At 53.8% G+C, this 17,994-nt stretch overlaps 1 protein-coding gene across 5 annotated transcripts in view; it reads left to right on the plus strand.

Annotated features, from left to right (window-relative positions):
- The first annotated feature begins 506 nt into the window (after positions 1-506).
- CRTC1 (CREB regulated transcription coactivator 1) overlaps positions 507-17,994 on the plus strand; it is a 44,481-nt gene continuing 26,993 nt past the window's right edge. For all 5 annotated transcript variants that reach the window (XM_066566584.1, XM_066566586.1, XM_066566588.1 and 2 more), the window contains exon 1: positions 507-653. In XM_066566584.1, coding sequence (XP_066422681.1) covers positions 528-653 — 126 coding nt within the window. In that variant the 5' untranslated portion in view covers positions 507-527. The remainder of the gene's footprint in view (positions 654-17,994) is intronic.

Consider the following 17,994-nt stretch of genomic DNA (forward strand, 5'->3'; position numbering starts at 1 on the left):
AGGAACGGGGATGGGGACAGGAATGGGGATGGGGACAGGACCGGGATAGTGACAGGAACGAGGATAGGGGCAGGACTGGGACAGGACCGGGGACGGGGACAGGACCAGAACCGGGGATGGGGACAGGACCAGAACCGGGACCGGGATGGGGACAGGACCAGGGATGGGGACAGGACCAGAACCGGGTCCGGGACCGGGACAGGACCAGAGCCGGGTCCGGGATCAGGATCGGGACCGGGTCCGGGATCGGGACCGGGTCCGGGATCGGGACCGGGTCCGGTGCGGGCCCCGCGCGCGCCCCCGCCCCGGGGGAAGCCCCGGCCCCGCGCACGCGCGCGCGCCCCCGCCCGCGCCGTCCCTCCCGCGCGCACTCGGCCCCGCGCATGCGCAACCTCCGCCCCCTCACCGCCCCCTCCCGCCCCGCCGCCGCCGCCGCGCAGGCGCCCTGCGGCCGCCCCCCCTCCCTGCGCCGGCGCATGCGCGTCGCCCCCCCTCGGCCGCGGGGAGGGGGATGCGGACGGGGGAAGATGGCGGCCTCGAACAACCCGCGGAAATTCAGCGAGAAGATCGCGCTGCACAACCAGAAGCAGGCGGAGGAGACGGCGGCCTTCGAGGAGGTCATGAAGGACCTGAGCCTGACCCGCGCGCACCGGGTGAGCCTCGCTGCCGCCGCCCCCGGCTGAGGCGGGCGGGGGGGCTGTGAGGGGCGGCGCCCCCCCCGCGGAGCCCCTCGGGCCGGGGGCAGCGGCGGCGCGCGGCGGGCGGGGCGGGCAGCGCCCCCTGGCGGGGGCGGGCGGCGCCCGCGGGGGGGGGGAGGCCCCCTCAGCCCCCCCCTCACGGCCCCCGTTCCCCCCCAGCCCCGGTTTAGCGGCACCGGGCCCGGCCCGCGCCGCCCACCGGGGCCCACCGGGCCCGCAGCATCCTCCGGAGACCGGCACCTGCCGCGGGGGGAGGCCCCCGGTGCCGCCCGCCGGAGGGTCGGGGCAGCGGCATCACGGCACGGCCGGAGCGGGCCCGGCGGGGAGGGGGCTGCGCCGGGCCGGGCTGCGGCGGGGGCACCCCCGTGTGCCCTGCCGGGGGCTGAGGGGGGTCCCGGTTCCTCACACCGGGACAGGCCCCAGGGCGGAGGGAGGGGGATCCCGGATGCTCTGCCGGTGTCTGAGGGGAGATGCCAATTGCATCAGCCCGGGACGGGCCCGGCTCTGAGGGGGATCCCGGTTCCTCCGGCCCTGAGGAGGATCCCGGTTCCTCCGGCCCCGCCGGGAGGGATCCCCGGCTCCCGGCGCAGGCCGGGGGCTGCGCTTCGCTCGCAGCTCCGAGCAGGTGTCGCGGGTCCTTGGCTGGGGTGTGCGGTGGGCTCCTGGCTCCTGAGCCGGGGCAGCCGCGGGCTGGGGTCGCTCAGAGCCCCCCGGAGCATCCCCCGCTGATCGGGCAGTGCAGCGGGAGCTGCCGGGCTCGCCGTGGCCCGTGTTGTTCCCGTTACGCTCCGGTTGTCGTAGGTGCAAATTGCTGCACTTCCGAAGCCTCCCTTGGCTGGTGATGTCTCTGCAAAGCCCATCAGCAGAAATTCCCGGCATAACCAATGCGCTTTCCGGGCACGAGATGCCTTTTCTGGTCCAGATTCAGGGATGTCGGGGCTGTTCTGTTCTTGTCTCACCTGCTTGTGTCAGTGTTTTGTTTTTAACTGTTTCAAGAAAATTTACGAGCCCGTTTGCGGCGGAAGCTTTGCAAGAACAACAGAGCACACGGTTGGATTTGCAGGAAAAGGTTCCCTTTTATTCCTCTGTCAGGAGAGGGTAAATATTTGTTTTGAATTGGTGGTGCTGCTGGTTGGATGGAAAGGAAAGGCAGCTGCCTGGGAAGGTGTGGGGCTGGAGCTCACGCTCACCTGGATGTCGGATGTTCCTGCTGGAGTTAGCTGGCACCAGAGTGAGGATAATTTGGAGGTGTTTGTAGTCACTGGAATCATCTTGTGTGGCTCAGGATCCCGGGGTTTTGCCTTCAGTTGTCAGTCCTTGCTGCCACTCCAGAGCTGGGTGCTCCTGAGGGACTTCTTGCAATCTGCAATTACAGGTTGTCCTTCAATTAACTCACACGTGCAGCTCTCACCTTCTGCAGGAGGAGTCAGAATTCAGATTAATTTCTCCTGAATCCCGTTTAATTTTCTCCCAAATCCGAGCGCTCCTAGCCCAGGTTTTGCTCTTGGAAACCCACCACACTTTCAAGAACCAGGTTTTGAGGAAAGAACCCAAGAGGAATAACTTTTCTGAGCATTCTGGGTACTGAAGTGATGGAAACACTGACCGGAGAGCTGAGTAAAATGTCTCCTTTGTAGACTTTTTCTTTCAAATTCCATGATTTCATCGGGGTTTAAAATGCAGCATAAAAGCAAAAAGGGGTTAAGCACAACTTTGCTGTTTGCTCTCATTTTCATTTGGCAGGCAGCACGTTGCTGTCAGTTTGAAAACGCCTTACTCAGTTGGTGGAAGCAGCCCAACATTTCTGTTGCCTTTTCATTATTAGTAATTGTCTTTTTGCAATGTTTACCATCTTGTCTGCTTTATTGTTGGTTACTGCTCAGAGCAGGGGCAGAAATTCTGCACTTCCTTTCTGCCGCGCTCATCCTCCCCCTATTTACGGTCTTGGATGCGTGCGGGATTTCCAGGTTCGGATCCACCCCGTCCAAAGGAACAAACCCCAGGGGTGGTTGGGGAAGGCAGAAGTTCTTTAGCAGCAGGGGTCCCGAGGTGAGCAGCAGCAGCAGCAGCAGTGAGTGAGTGAGCGCTGTGTGCAGCTGGCACCGCGTGGCCCTGGCAGTGCCTGCAGCCCCAGCCCTGGCAGTGAGTGCAGCCCCAGCGCTGGCAGTGAGTGCAGCTCCAGCCCTGGCAGTGAGTGCAGCCCCAGCCCTGGCAGTGCCTGCAGCCCCAGCCCTGGCAGTGCCTGCAGCCCCAGCCCTGGCAGTGCCTGCAGCCCCAGCCCTGGCAGTGAGTGCAGCTCCAGCCCTGGCAGTGAGTGCAGCCCCAGCCCTGGCAGTGAGTGCAGCTCCAGCCCTGGCAGTGCCTGCAGCTCCAGCCCTGGCAGTGAGTGCAGCTCCAGCCCTGGCAGTGCCTGCAGCTCCAGCCCTGGCAGTGCCTGCAGCCCCAGCCCTGGCAGTGAGTGCAGCCCCAGCCCTGGCAGTGCCTGCAGCTCCAGCCCTGGCAGTGAGTGCAGCCCCGGCCCTGGCAGTGCCTGCAGCTCCAGCCCTGGCAGTGAGTGCAGCCCCAGCCCTGGCAGTGAGTGCAGCTCCAGCCCTGGCAGTGCCTGCAGCCCCAGCCCTGGCAGTGCCTGCAGCCCCGGCCCTGGCAGTGCCTGCAGCCCCAGCCCTGGCAGTGAGTGCAGCCCCAGCCCTGGCAGTGAGTGCAGCTCCAGCCCTGGCAGTGAGTGCAGCTCCAGCCCTGGCAGTGAGTGCAGCTCCAGCCCTGGCAGTGCCTGCAGCTCCAGCCCTGGCAGTGCCTGCAGCCCCGGCCCTGGCAGTGAGTGCAGCCCCAGCCCTGGCAGTGCCTGCAGCCCCAGCCCTGGCAGTGCCTGCAGCCCCGGCCCTGGCAGTGCCTGCAGCCCCAGCCCTGGCAGTGAGTGCAGCCCCAGCCCTGGCAGTGCCTGCAGCTCCAGCCCTGGCAGTGAGTGCAGCCCCGGCCCTGGCAGTGCCTGCAGCTCCAGCCCTGGCAGTGAGTGCAGCCCCAGCCCTGGCAGTGAGTGCAGCTCCAGCCCTGGCAGTGCCTGCAGCCCCAGCCCTGGCAGTGAGTGCAGCCCCAGCCCTGGCAGTGAGTGCAGCTCCAGCCCTGGCAGTGAGTGCAGCCCCAGCCCTGGCAGTGAGTGCAGCTCCAGCCCTGGCAGTGAGTGCAGCCCCAGCCCTGGCAGTGAGTGCAGCTCCAGCCCTGGCAGTGAGTGCAGCCCCAGCCCTGGCAGTGCCTGCAGCTCCGCTGGGGGAGGCGCAGACCCGGGCACAGCGGGGGTGGCTGGGCCACGGCAGCTCCGGAGCTGTTGAATTGTCTGCTGAGTGGGACCCGGAGCTGTTGAATTGTCTGCTGAGTGGGACCCGGAGCTGTTGAATTGTCTGCTGAGTTGCTGAGTGGACCCTGGTGCTCAGAGCGCAGAGCTTTCTGCCGGTCCCACAGGAATGGAGTGGGTGAGCACAGCAGAGGGGGAGTTGGGAGTTTTTTCTCTGTGACATTGACTCCTGGTTTTGTTTGTGGCTCTCCTCCTTCCCTTTTTTTTTTAAATTTTTTTGGAATTTCAGGACTGCACTGGTTTCTGGGCTTGTTTACCAGGGCTTCTCTCAATTTCTCAGCCCAGGGATGCTTTGATGCAGCTATTTACTCACCCAAGGTTGTTGCTGCCCTTTCAAATTGTAATTAACCAAAAAATTAACGTGCAGATACTGCTGAGCCCTTCAAGATGTGACTATTGAAATGCTAAAAAATGTCAGATTTTTAAAGACAGTTTGTGACCTGCATTTTAAGGGTTGTTCTTGTTGGAGATTTTTTCAAGTTTCCAGGATTGCTTTTTTTTTAATTTTAATATTCACTTAAAGTGACTTAATTCTGAGGGCTTTCAGCCAGAGCTGTGTTTGAGCTCCCTCTGATGGGCCTTGCAGTCTTACCTTGGAAATAAAAGACCCTCCCCAAACCCCAAAAAGCTGCCAGTGGGTGCTGTCCCCCAGCCCCACCTGCCCTGGAACAAACCCAGGGAATTAAACCCAGCTTAATGGTGATGTTTGGAGACACTGTGCAAATTTTCATCACCCTTTACTTGTGTATTTTTAGGTGTTGTCCAAAGTTCTTCATGGCTTTTGTTGAGTTCCTGAAAACCACGTGAAGTGAAAAGTTTGTGTTTATATTTTAAACATGGCTAATTTTAATGCAAAATCCCGTTCTAGTTTAATTTTGTCAAGTGGAATATGTTGTAATAGCGTAGATTTGATTTTTATTTGAAATAAAAATGAAGTAAAACCCCACGGTTTGTGATGGAGTGTGTGTAAAACCCACACACATCCCCCTGCCACAAGATTTGTACTCAAAAATGAGGCACTCCGTGGTTTTCTGGTTCCTGTAGAAGAGATCAAAATGTCTCTTTGTACATCCCCAGCTCAGCGTTGGATGTAGATAATATGCAAAACAGTATTTAAAAGCTTAGTTAAATCAGGAATGCTAATCTGCTTTGAAAAATGAGAAGCACTGATGATGATGATGATGATGGTGATACAGAGCTGCAGTGGGCACTGATGCCTTCAGCAGGTTTTTATTAAATAATGTGATACAAAAGAAATTCCTGATGACGTAGGAGTGGTTTTGAATGTCTGAGAGATATTAAAGAAATGCATCAAAACCAGGACTGAGCCCTCCTAGCACGGAGATTGATGCTTCCAGCTGCCAGCTCAGCTTAAAAGTGAGTTTCTCTCAAACACCAACGGGAATTCTTCAAGCTCTAGGGGTGCTTTTTTCCTTCCTTAAGTTTCCCACGGTTTGCACCCTGAGTTTGCTCATTTCCAGACCAAGAAATGCGCGCTTTGGGCTTCATCCCTGCTCAGCCACCGGTGAATTCCTTCTCTGATCAGCCCCAGGGTCACCGAGGCTGGAGAGCTCTCCCAGCCCAGCCTGTGGGAGGATGGAGGGCTCTGCTTGTCCCCAGGAATGCCATCCAGGGCATTCCCTGCAGGGATTCCTGCCCCCTTTCCCTGCAGAGATTCCTGCCCCTGTGCATTCCCTGCAGGGATTCCTGCCCCTGTGCATTCCCTGCAGGGATTCCTGCCCCTGTGCATTCCCTGCAGGAATTCCTGCCCCCTTTCCCTGCAGAGATTCCTGCCCCAGGCCATTCCCTGCAGGGATTCCTGCCCCCTTTCCCTGCAGGGATTCCTGCCCCCTTTCCCTGCAGGAATTCCTGCCCCAGGCCATTCCCTGCAGCTCCTGCCCCCTTTCCCTGCAGGAATTCCTGCCCCAGGCCATTCCCTGCAGGGATTCCTGCCCCCTTTCCTTGCAGGAATTCCTGCCCCAGGCCATTCCCTGCAGGAATTCCTGCCCCAGGCCATTCCCTGCAGGAATTCCTGCCCCCTTTCCCTGCAGGGATTCCTGTCCCCTTTCCTTGCAGGGATTCCTGCCCCAGGCCATTCCCTGCAGCTCCTGCCCCCTTTCCCTGCAGGAATTCCTGCCCCAGGCCATTCCCTTGCCCTGGGGACAGGACCCCAGGCAGAGCAGGGACCTTGGAGCCCCCAGAGGTGCCCCAGGTGGCACCAGCTCGGGCTGTGGCATCCCGGGCAGCCCGAGGCAGCAGTGCCCTCGGTTCTTTGAAAGGATGTTTGTGAATGGGCAGGGTGAGAGCAGAGGGGACCTGCCAGGGCACAAAGAATCTCTGTTCTTGTGCAACCCTTGGCTTCCCTCAGCCTGCCTGAGCTGTCCAAGGTAAACACAGCCAGAGCTCTGCTCTGCCATCCTGGGAAGCTGCACTGAGCAGGGCAAGCTTGCTTCAGCTTTTGTCAGATTTCATTTTTTTATTATTTATTTTTTTTAAGGAGACAATGACTTTGTTGCTGATTGTCCCATCACTCCCACACAGCGCAGCTGCTGCTGGCCAAAGTCTTTGTGTGTGCAGTGGGCAAATCCCTGGGTGTTGATGATGTAGCAGAGCTGGGAAGGCTCTGGGAGCACGTGAGGCTGAATTGTACAACTGCTGCATTTTGGGAGTTTGGTTGTAATTCTCAGGGTGAACATGTGGGACTCGGCTCCGGCTGCTGCGCTTGGGTTTTATTTAGCATCAGCACTGGGTGGTAATTTGCATTTATAGAAGGTGCTCATTTAGGAAGGGAGCTTGTTCTCAAGGTGGGGTACAGTCAGTTCTTCCAGTTCTTCGGGGTTGATTTGGGGTTTTCCCCTCCAAACAAGCTGCAGAGGGGAGCTCAGCCTGTGGTTACCCTGAAAGGGGGAGGTGTGGGTACTGAATCTCTGGGTTTAGCAGTCAGAAATTGAAATTTGTGGGGCAGACTTTGAGCTGCAGCTGTGACTGTGGAGGTGCCAGAGGTGCCAAAGGCCAGGACAGGAGGGGCTGGTGCTGAGTGAATCTGAGCTCTGTGCTGGAGGGGAAGCACCACCCACAAACACAGCCCCAGGAACTGTGCTCAAAGTCACGTTCAAGAGTATTTGGTACTGAAAAGTGATTTTAGTAGCAGTGAGGACTGAGGGTGAGCTGTCCTCAGCATCGGTGAGGTGGGACAGGAAGGAGCTGCTCCTCCCAGCACAGAGGAAAAGGAGGGGAAGCCCCACGGCCATGAAACCCCAGAGTGTGCTTGTGGTTGTGTGAGGACGTGGGCTTGGGAACCATTTTTACTCTTCTTGGGTTTCTCCATCAGATTGCTTCTTATCAAATTTTTTATCAAGCACACTGCAATTTAATGTTTCTAACTATCTCAGAAAGAACTTGTATTGAAATCCCCCTGCTCCTGTCACTGACACTTTGCTCTCCATTTTATAATCAATTTATCAATGCCATTGATTTTGGCTGAGCAGCGCTTCCTGCACTTCAGGAATATCAAAGCCCTGACCCTGCTGAGGCAGCAGCACCGGGCACATCTCAGTGAGAGTTTTCCCTCCTGTCTTCAGCCCAGCGTGGCCACGTGTGGCTACAGCAGGGATCAAACCAAACCCATGGGTTTGGGGCTTTTGGGGGGTTTGAAGCCAGGTTTCCTGCACTGGGTGAGTTTTCTGTAAGAAGTCCCTCCCTGTGAGGGTGAGGAGGCCCTGGCAGGGCTGGCTCAGATGAGCTGTGAGTTTCCCATCCCTGGAAATGGCCAGGCCGGGGGCCTGGAGCAGCCTGGGATAGTGGAAGGTGTCCCTGCCGTGGCACAGAGTGGAGTTTGATCATTTTAGGGTCCTTCCAACCCAAACCAGTCTGGGATTCTGTGAAATGACCGAGTGCAATCGAGCACTGTTGTGGTAATCAAACAGCAATTTGGCAAAAACCAGACATCCTCTCAAGAACGATCAATGGGGATTTCACCAAAATGCATTCAAGGCTAAATATTTATCTGTGCTCTCCATGCTCCATCTGTGGTTGCAAAGGAACATTTTCTTGAGGAAGGGCAGCTTGGGCCATGGCCCCGACAGCATCGGTCACTCCCCAGTGCTCTGTTCCACACTGGCATCGATGGTTCTGTGCTAATGCAGCATCTGAAACTCAAGTAGACTTCAAGGCCCTTTCCAGCAAATACAAGGCTGTATCTTGGGGAAAAAAAGTAAAGGAAATGTAAAAAAAAAGTAAAGGTTTTCTGGGTTAGAACCATTGCTGGTTGTGCTGGCTGCAATTCTGCCCTGGTGTTTTTGGAGCTGAGGGGTTCCTGAGGGCTTGGAGTGAGGCAGTGAACAGCAGCAAGTGCCAAATCTGGTGGGTTTTTGGGAACAGGGTTCCTTTTGTGACAGTGGCCGGCTGTGACCTCGCTGCTACTTCACTTTTTTTCTCTTTTGGTCTCAACTCCTCACATTTTGTGAGACAGATGTGGTCCCAGAGGCCGTGGTGCCATCCCTGGGAGTGTGCAGGGCCAGCCTGGGCTGGTGGGAATTGTCCCTGCCCGTGGCAGGGCTGGCACTGGGTGGTCCTTAGTGTCCCTTCCAAGCCAAAGCATTGAGGAATCCCTGAGCTCGAGGTGGCAGCTGCATGTCAGTCTCTGTTATCAGCATCTCTGGGGTTCATATTCCAGACGTTGCTCTGATTTGTTTGAGGTGATTTGCGTTTTGTGGCGTTGGAAGGGGACTCCAGGCATGAGGATCTGTGAGGATCTCCAGCAGCGTTTGTGGAGCACTGAGCAGCCCCTCTGGATCATTTCATCTTTTATGTTTTGGCCTCATCTCCTTGGGACTTTACAAAGTTGTAACCAAGTGTTGATACCAGCCTTGTTTTGCACGTTATTTCTCAGGAATTGAAAACTCTTCCCCTGGTACCAGAACAATCCTTTGCAATCAAACAACAGCACCACCCACCCACCAAAACCAGCCCTGAAGAATGAAGTGGAGGAGGCTGGAGTGAATTCCCCAGCCCTGGCTGGAAGTCTCTGCTTCCCAGGCAGGTTTTCTCCGGGTGTCTTTGCCCCCCTTGCCTGGTCTGTCACTTTTCCTGATGATTGGGGAAATCTCTTCTGTGCTGTCCCTGCTCAGCTGCTCGCTGCTGCTTTTACTCTGTTACTTATCACTCCAGAGCAGTAAGATGTGTTAACTGCACACTGCAGCTCTGGCAGATGAATTTTCAATTAATTTTGGTACCCAGCTATTACTATTTATGTGAATATTATTTTCCTTGGACGGCTGAGGTCTCGGAGGGGAGGGAATTGGAGCTGATATCCCAAAATACATGAATTTGCAGGCAGATGGTGGTGACAGCTCCCACCTCAGACAGAGGAGCAGTTGGTGACAGGATGGGGCCTCTTCAGACCTGTTGGAGGAGCAGCCTGGGAAGCTGTGCAGGAGATTTTTCCAGCTCTGGAGCCTCCAAGTGGGATTTCAACATCTGTGAGCTGGATTAAAGGAATGAAAAGCCTCCGTGGGAGAGGGGCAGGCAGGGGCTGTTTCACAGCCTCAGCCCCGGTTCCTTGCAGGGTCTAGTGTAGGTTGTATTGCTGGCAGCAAGAGGGACAGACAGTATCTGATTGAACTTTTATTTCATATCCTAAATATTGCACAAGTTTCCAGCAGCCAGCTCACATTCAGAGGTCTGCTGGACCTTCTCCTTGGGATTAGATTTGCCTCTGCTTCAGGAGATGGTTGTGCTGAATGAGCCTTTTGCATTCGAGGTATTTGGGCTCTGATGATGTTTGGGGTGTTTTTGGTACCTGAAGGCTTGGCTGGTGCCACATTTTCAAGCCACAAACAATTTTCTGTAGCTTTTGGCCACTCTGAGGGCAGGGTGAGGTGGCCCTGAGCCCCAAAGAGGGCACACATGCCCTGCTTGGCTCCTAATTTACCAAACTTGTAGGGTTACATAACTGAATTTTCATTCTTTAGCTAAAAATAAAAAATGGAACATAAAAGCTATTTTCATCTTACTTAATGAGGGCATCTCTGCTTTTATTTCAGCTTTTCTGAGGCATTTCAATAGAGGAATGGGGATGGTTGAGGAGCTTTCCAGTGAAGCTGGATGATTGTTCCTCCATCAGGTCCCTGCTCAGAAGGAATATTTGCTTTAAGGAAAGCAGGTCCCTTTTAACTCAGCCTTTTGTGTGAGAAGTTCATTTTTGGGTTGGTTTGTAGTCATCAGTGCTGTGTAGCACCCCAGCTGTGTGGGGGGAGGTCTCTGAGGGTTGGGGTTGCTTCTTGGGCTCCTGTCTGGCTTTGCTTTGTCTCCTGCTCTCCACGAGTCACCGAGTGCCCAAAGTTTGATGGTAACAAAGACAAAGTGATCCTTGCCTCCAGTTCTCCAACAACACTCACAAAAATCAACAAAACTTCGAGAGTCTCGAGCTCCATCTAAATACTACCAAGGAGAGTTCTTTCCCTTGTGGAATCCAGCAATGAAGCAGCTGCCCTGCTTTCTGCTGAGCTCCGCGTCCCCGCTGCCTCTGCAGGGCAGGGCCGGAGCTGCCTGCCGGGGTTTGGGGTTTGTTGTGCAGAGCTCTCAGATGGCTCTGCTGCCTGCTGGAGCTTTGCTTGGCTCCCTGCCCGCCGATAGAGCACAGCTCACGAGAATTGTCACTATTTTAAGGCTCCCGTTTGCTGTATCCTGTTTTTGCTGCTCAGTTGTGACTGTGAAGTTTTAAACAGTAAACCTTTGTTCACCAGAAATAGCAAAGTGTTTTTAAACACCGAGCCACAGCCTGTGCATTGAGTTTAGTTCTTTATTATGATGGTTCTGTTTATTTCTTTAAATCCTGCAAGGTGTGTTCCTAAGGAGCCTTTGCCCTCGACCACCCAATGATTCACATTCATTCATTCTGGGGAGAAAAAGGCAGTTTTGCTCTGGTTTTACTCTTCAGAGATTAGAAAAGAAATCAAACAGAGATAAAGAATAAAAAATAATCACAGCATTAGCATTAAATGCTGTTACCTCCTCTCTTCCCTCCTCTTTCTTTGGGTTCACAAGGAAAAATATTTTTCTTGTGAAAAAAAATTGTCTTTTTCTTGTAAAACAAGAAATCCTTTTCTTAAAAAAAAGCATTTCAGTGCCCTGTGGATTGAGGGGGCTGTAAATGGTGCTGGGGTGTGAGATCTTTGCACTGTGACAGGAATTGCAGGGGGCAGAGCTGCCAGCCTGGGTCATTTCCCAGCCCCGTTTCACAGCTCAGGCTCGGGAGCTGCTGAGGGAGAACCTCGTGGGGCCTTGGAATTTGGAGATGACTCACGAGGGGACAGAACAATCCAGTGAAGTGATCTGAGGCCTTGAATAATCTCTCCAACAGGAAGGTGAAGAAAACACGAACTCCTGAGTAATAATTGGCTCTCTTGGAGTGCCCCAAGTGCAGAGCTGGGGCTTGGCCAGGGCCCAGCTGATTCCTGCTCTGCTGATCAATAACAGCTCTCACGATGGGATTTATTGGGCTGCACTGTGATGCTCCTAGCAGAGGGTTCCTGGGGTTGGACCCTCAGCTGGGATTCCTGGGGTGTCCTGTGCATGGCCAGGAGCTGGCCTTGATCCTCATGGATCCCTCCTAACTCAGCATTTCTGTGATAAATTCATTTTAACTGGATCCTGATGGATCCCTTCTAACTCAGCCTTTCTGTGATAAATTCATTTTAACTGGATCCTGATGGATTCCTTCTAACTCAGCATTTCTGTGATAAATTCATTTTAACTGGATCCTGATGGATCCCTTCTAACTCAGCCTTTCTGTGATAAATTCATTTTAGCTTGATCCTGATGGGATCCCTTCTAACTCAGCATTTCTGTGATAAATTCATTTTAACTGGATCCTGATGGATTCCTTCTAACTCAGCCTTTCTGTGATAAATTCATTTTAACTGGATCCTGATGGATCCCTCCTAACTCAGCCTTTCTGTGATAAATTCATTTTAGCTTGATCCTGATGGATCCTTTCTAACTCAGCCTTTCTGTGATAAATTCATTCTAGCTTGATCCTGATGGATCCCTTCTAATTCAGTGTAGTCTGTAATAAATTTATTTTAGGTTGATCCTAGTAACGGGATCCCTTCTAAGGATCAGACTTTACTGTGAGAAATCAATTTTAGGCTGTTTTACAGTGAGTGCTGTGCTGCACCTCGGCTGTGTGGGGTAGGGCTGTGTCTCTCCTTTTTGGGGTTGATTTTTGGGGTTGTTTTTTGGGGTTGCTTTGTCTCCTGCTCTCCACGAGTCTCCAAGTGCCCAAAGCCTGATGATAACAAAGCAGAAGTGATCCCTGCCTCCCAATCCCTGCTTCCTGCCCCACAGCCTGCAAAGTGAGTGGGTTCAGCCCCAAATGCAGAGGGTGGGGATGCCTTCCTCAGGGTATCCCAGGCTGCAGAGAAGGATTCACTGCATCCCCTCCCTCTCCTCTGTCAGAGCACAGAGTTTGCAGCTCTGCCTTCATTTTGAGAGGTTTTCCAGCAGCTGCAGGGGCCTCCTGCAGGTGCTGCAGCCTTTGGGCCCTCAGGGTTTTCCTGGGAAGCCACTGGAAGTGCAGGATTGAAGCGATGCTATCAGGTAACCTTAAAAATAATCCCGTGTACAGAGTCCCAGGTCAGCTCCTCGCCGTGCCCTTCCCTGTGCCCGGCAGCTTTTCTGACTCTCCCAGTGAAAACCCCTTTTGCTGAACCCCGCTTTGCTTCTCCATGGAGCTCCTGTTTCATTGCAGGAGATGCAAGAGGAGGATTTTGCTTCCCCTTTGCTCTGTGCTGAGCTGTGGGAGCTGGAGCAGCTCCAGGCAGCAGCACAGCCCTTTGCTCCTGGTCCTCAGAGGTGTCACCTCCTGTTCTGTTGATAATTTTGGAAGTTTTGGAGAAAACTTTGGTGTTTTAGTGCATTGGGGGTGAGAGTTAAAATCCCTGAAAATCAAGGCTGGCCTGAGGAAGGAGTTGCCTGGGAAGTGTCTCAGTGGCAGAAACAAAACTGCTGCTCTTTTGTGGCTGCTAAATTCCAAGATATTACAACAGCTTCCTTCCCTTCAAAAAAAAAAAAGAACCCAAAAAAGCAACAAAAATGCTTTTTTTTTTGGCTTTTTCCCGCATTTTTGCTCTTCCTGGCTGCGTTAGCTTGGCCTGAGAGCTGTGTTTGTGTCCTGCCACGGCCATGGGATAATGGAACAAGTCCTTGGGAGTGACTGCAGTGACAGTTGTGCTGGGGAGGAGTAAACAATGATGTAGCGCTTCCACGGGCTGGGGTCACATCCAGTTCATCCCACATGGCTGCAGCTTCTCGGGGTAATTTTCACTTGTTTCTAGTAGACACTTGGCTTCCTGTTTTGGCTCTGCTTTTGTCCCATCCCCTGCAAAATCCATCTCTCCAGGACACCAGGATCCCCGGGAGCCCAGCTGGGATTGGCACAGGCAGCAAGGCAAGCTCGGGCTGGGCTTGTCCTCACTCCTGTGTCCGAGCCAGCCTTCAAATCTTCACTTTCATGACACCAAAACCACCCAGAAAATCCAAAACACCCCCCCAAGTGTTGCAAAACATTTTGTTCCAAGCTGCTGCTGGAATCCCTGCGGTCCCCAGCGAGGCCGGCAGAGCAGCTGCTCTCACTGTGGATTATCCCTTTCCTCTCAACTTCAGCCTTCATTTCCTCTCCCCTCCTTCCTGGCAGGAACAGCTGCGCCTTTGGAGCCTCTGCTGCTCTGGAGCAGGGCTGGAGAGCGCAGGAAGTGGGTGACTGTGAAAGCTGCCCCTGGCTGAGGGGGAGAGCCCAGGCAGAGCCGGGCACCACCAGGGCTGCGCTGGTCTGATCCGACCAGCGGGGCTGGGGAGAGCCGAGGGGCCGCCCCTGGCTGAGGGGGAGAGCCCAGGCAGAGCCGGGCACCACCAGGGCTGCGCTGCCCTGGTCTGACCAGCGGGGCTGGGGAGAGCCCAGGAGCTGCCCCTGGCTGAGGGGGAGAGCCCAGGCAGAGCCAGGCACCACCAGGGCTGCGCTGCTCCGACCAGCGGGGCTGGGGAGAGCCGAGGGGCCGCCCCTGGCTGAGGGAGAGAGCCCAGGAACAGCCGGGCACCACCAGGGCTGCGCTGGTCTGATCCGACCAGCGGGGCTGGGGAGAGCCCAGGAGCTGCCCCTGGCTGAGGGAGAGAGCCCAGGCAGAGTCAGGCACCACCAGGGCTGCGCTGGTCTGACCAGCGGGGCTGGGGAGAGCCGAGGGGCCGCCCCTGGCTGAGGGGGAGAGCCCAGGCAGAGTCGGGCACCACCAGGGCTGCGCTGCTCCGACCAGCGGGGCTGGGGAGAGCCGAGGGGCCGCGCTGGGCCCTGTCCCCTCTCCCTCGTGCCCATCCAATGTTGATTATTCCCAAAAACCCCGGCTTGTCCCAAATGCAGAGGTGGGGACGCCTCCCTCAGGGGCTCCCGGAACTCGCCCCATGCCCTCCCTGTCCTCGGTCAGGGCACAGCGTTTGCAGCTCTGCCTGAACTTTGAGAGGTTTTCCAGCAGCTGCAGGGGCTCCTTTGTGTTCCCACGGGCACGGGTTGGGGTTTCTGAGCCCCTTTTCCATCTCTCAGCTGACAGCAGCCTGCTCACCTCGCTGGAACTGCAGATATTTTTTATCTCCTGAGTCTCCAGCCCTTTCCTAGAGGATCAGGGTGTTTTATCACAGAATCTGAGCTGTGCTTTGCTGCTATCACACCTTTTGCTTTCTCTGAGGTGCTCCTATAGACAATTTCAAACATGTGGCTTTGCACCATAAGATTTATTTCCCTCGTTTATCAGGGCATTGGAGATAAACTCCATTATTTACATACTGCAGGTGCCTGCTGGGGTGAAAATATTGCTGTTGTTAGATTTCATAATGTTAATTTTTAATTACACGGGAAATTAAAATAAAAAGCTAAACTTGCAAATCCATCTCTTCAGCCACCTATTGAATATTTGATAACAGCATGGGTGAATTTATATCAGTAACGTGTAAATAATGGAAGTATTTGTAATTATTTGCAATAAATTATCCAAAACGTGATAAAATTATAAAGACAATCAGTATTCACCCAAGCTCTAAAGGCATTATAGGGATGAAAAAGTCCAAAAGTCTTCCCAGCCTTCATTCCTGTGCTCTGGGAGCAGCAGGATATTTTAATTCATTTATCCTCACTCCCCAGCTGGGTCCAGAGCTGCTGCTGCTGCCTGGGAGCCTCTGGAATATTGGGAATATCTTCATTTCTCCCCACTTCTCCCTGGATTGCTCCAGCCTTGGAGCTCCACTCAGACTTTGAGTTGCTGATGGGAGAATGAAACGTGCAGGGAAGGACTGAGGAGCCCCAGAGGAGCCTGTCCAGAATTCCCTGCTGGATTATTCCTGTTTGCCAGGAGATGGGAACAGTTTGGGACCTACAGCCAAATCCTCTGCCCCTGAAACTTCTTCTGTGCTCAGAACTTTGGGTCTGCTCATTGTTGAGTTGAATTTTCAGCTTGGGGATGTGGAGAGGCACCAGCAGCTGCTGGAATGAACAGAATGGACAGAAATTCCCTTTTCTGTTCATTCTGTTGCTACCAGGATTTTCACTTTTCCATTTGTGATTCCTTCCTCGCTTCATTAAAGAAATCCCAGGCAGTTTTCAGGGAGGTTGGGGTCATAAACGAGCAGTTATTTGAATGTATTAATTTTAGTAATTATTTGAGTAGCAAGTGTTGAGTTGTTAAAATTCAAATTTTAGTGTGGATTTTGTACTGTTAACTGAAAAATGTTCCCTTGAGAAGCCAAAGTCTGGGTGTTGGGAGAGTTTTTGGCACCTTAAAGAACTTCTTAAATAATTAAAGTGTTAATTAAAGGGGTGATTTGTAGCTGGTGGCAGCGCTGCCACTAACCCTGACCCCCAATCATTAAATTGATGTTCAAGTCCCTTTCTTTTGAAGCTTTTATTTGTTATCACGTTTGTTCTCAGCACGGGGCTGGGAATGGGCAGGAGTCTCCCTTTGCAGGCTCCAGGCCCGCGGGGATGGCAGAGGAGCTGCAGCTCTGCTGGGCTTGGGGAGCTGCAGCTGCAGGGAGGAGCCAGAGCAGCCCTGGAGCCTCTGCTTCCTCTGCCTCCTCCTCTTCCTCCTCTTCCTCTGCTTCCTCTGCCTCCTCTGCTTCCTCCTCTTCCTCCTCTTCCTCCTCTTCCTCTGCTTCCTCTGCTTCCTCTGCTTCCTCTGCCTCCTCCTCTTCCTCCTCTTCCTCTGCTTCCTCTGCCTCCTCTGCTTCCTCTGCCTCCTCCTCTTCCTCCTCTTCCTCTGCTTCCTCTGCCTCCTCTGCTTCCTCTGCCTCCTCCTCTTCCTCCTCTTCCTCTGCTTCCTCTGCTTCCTCTGCCTCCTCTGCTTCCTCTGCCTCCTCTGCCTCCTCTGCTTCCTCCTCTTCCTCCTCTTCCTCTGCTTCCTCTGCCTCCTCTGCTTCCTCTGCTTCCTCTGCCTCCTCTGCTTCCTCTGCCTCCTCCTCTTCCTCCTCTTCCTCTGCTTCCTCTGCTTCCTCCTCTTCCTCCTCTTCCTCTGCTTCCTCTGCCTCCTCTGCTTCCTCTGCTTCCTCTGCTTCCTCTGCCTCCTCTGCTTCCTCCTCTTCCTCCTCTTCCTCTGCCTCCTCTGCTTCCTCTGCCTCCTCCTCTTCCTCCTCTTCCTCTGCTTCCTCTGCTTCCTCCTCTTCCTCTGCCTCCTCTGCTTCCTCTGCTTCCTCTGCCTCCTCCTCTTCCTCTGCCTCCTCTGCTTCCTCTGCCTCCTCCTCTTCCTCCTCTTCCTCCTCTTCCTCTGCTTCCTCTGCTTCCTCCTCTTCCTCTGCTTCCTCCTCTTCCTCCTCTTCCTCTTCTTCCTCTGCCTCCTCTGCTTCCTCCTCTTCCTCTGCCTCCTCTCTTCCTCTGCCTCCTCCTCTCCTCCTCTCCTCCTCTCCTCCTCTCTTCCTCTCCCACCCAAGCCCCTGCAGCAGGGCTGGGTGTCCAGGTGAAGATTCCTGGGGAGTTCCAGCGCTGTCCCAGCAAACTCAGCTTGGCACCAGGGATTTCCCAATAGTGCAGCTCCAGAGCTCCCCCTGAACCCTGCCTGCAGAGCTGAGGGCCCAATTAAGCTCTAATAACACTTCCCTCATTTTAATCTGGCTGATTTTGCTGCTCGTGAGGCTGGAGGTGCTAAAGAGGAAGGGTTTTTTGGAAGGGTAAAACATGAAATTATGAGAGAGCTCTGTTGGAAATGCAAGGCAGTGCAGAAGCTGCTATCACCCAATCTGTGCTTCCTGCAGTCACCAGGTATCTGGGCCTTGATCAAACCCCACCCTGCTATCGTTCTGGCACCCCTCACTGCAGCTGCTCAAACAGGCATTTAAAAACCCTCTGCTGTGGATTTGGGCTGATTCACAGTGCCAGAACTGCCAAAGTGCCCAGGAAGCTCTGCCCTCAAACTTGTAATTTACTCAGAGTTTTTCAGGGGAGAATTTCAATAACTTCAAGTATTGAATTCTTAATAAATGCTTCGTTTAATTCCCATCTGCATATTAGAAAATCTGTTGGAAAACTGGATTTGTATTAAGGGTTTTGTTTCTCTCTTTATTTACTATTTTTTTAATTGTAGAACTTGAATCTCTCCCTACAGACACAGCTGGGTGTCCAGCAAATGGTAACCCAAATGGAAAAACTGATGTATTTCATATAAATGTTCACAGAAATGGTGATTTTTCATTATTACATTGGATTTTAAAGAAAAAAAAAATGAAGATTTAAATTTAAGTGGAGTAAGAGAAAGGCTGGTGGAAGGAAAATTACAGATTCCATTTGGATCTGGTGTTTGGGGAACATTTCTTCAGAACAAGAAAAGCCAGTAGAAATGAAGTGGTTTAACAGGCAAAAGCTGTTTCCTTACCAAGAGCTTCCTTGGGAGGGAGCTGGGATGTTCAGCAGTGTTT

Source organism: Molothrus aeneus, chromosome 27 (assembly GCF_037042795.1).
Source record: "Molothrus aeneus isolate 106 chromosome 27, BPBGC_Maene_1.0, whole genome shotgun sequence".
NCBI lineage: Eukaryota > Metazoa > Chordata > Aves > Passeriformes > Icteridae > Molothrus > Molothrus aeneus.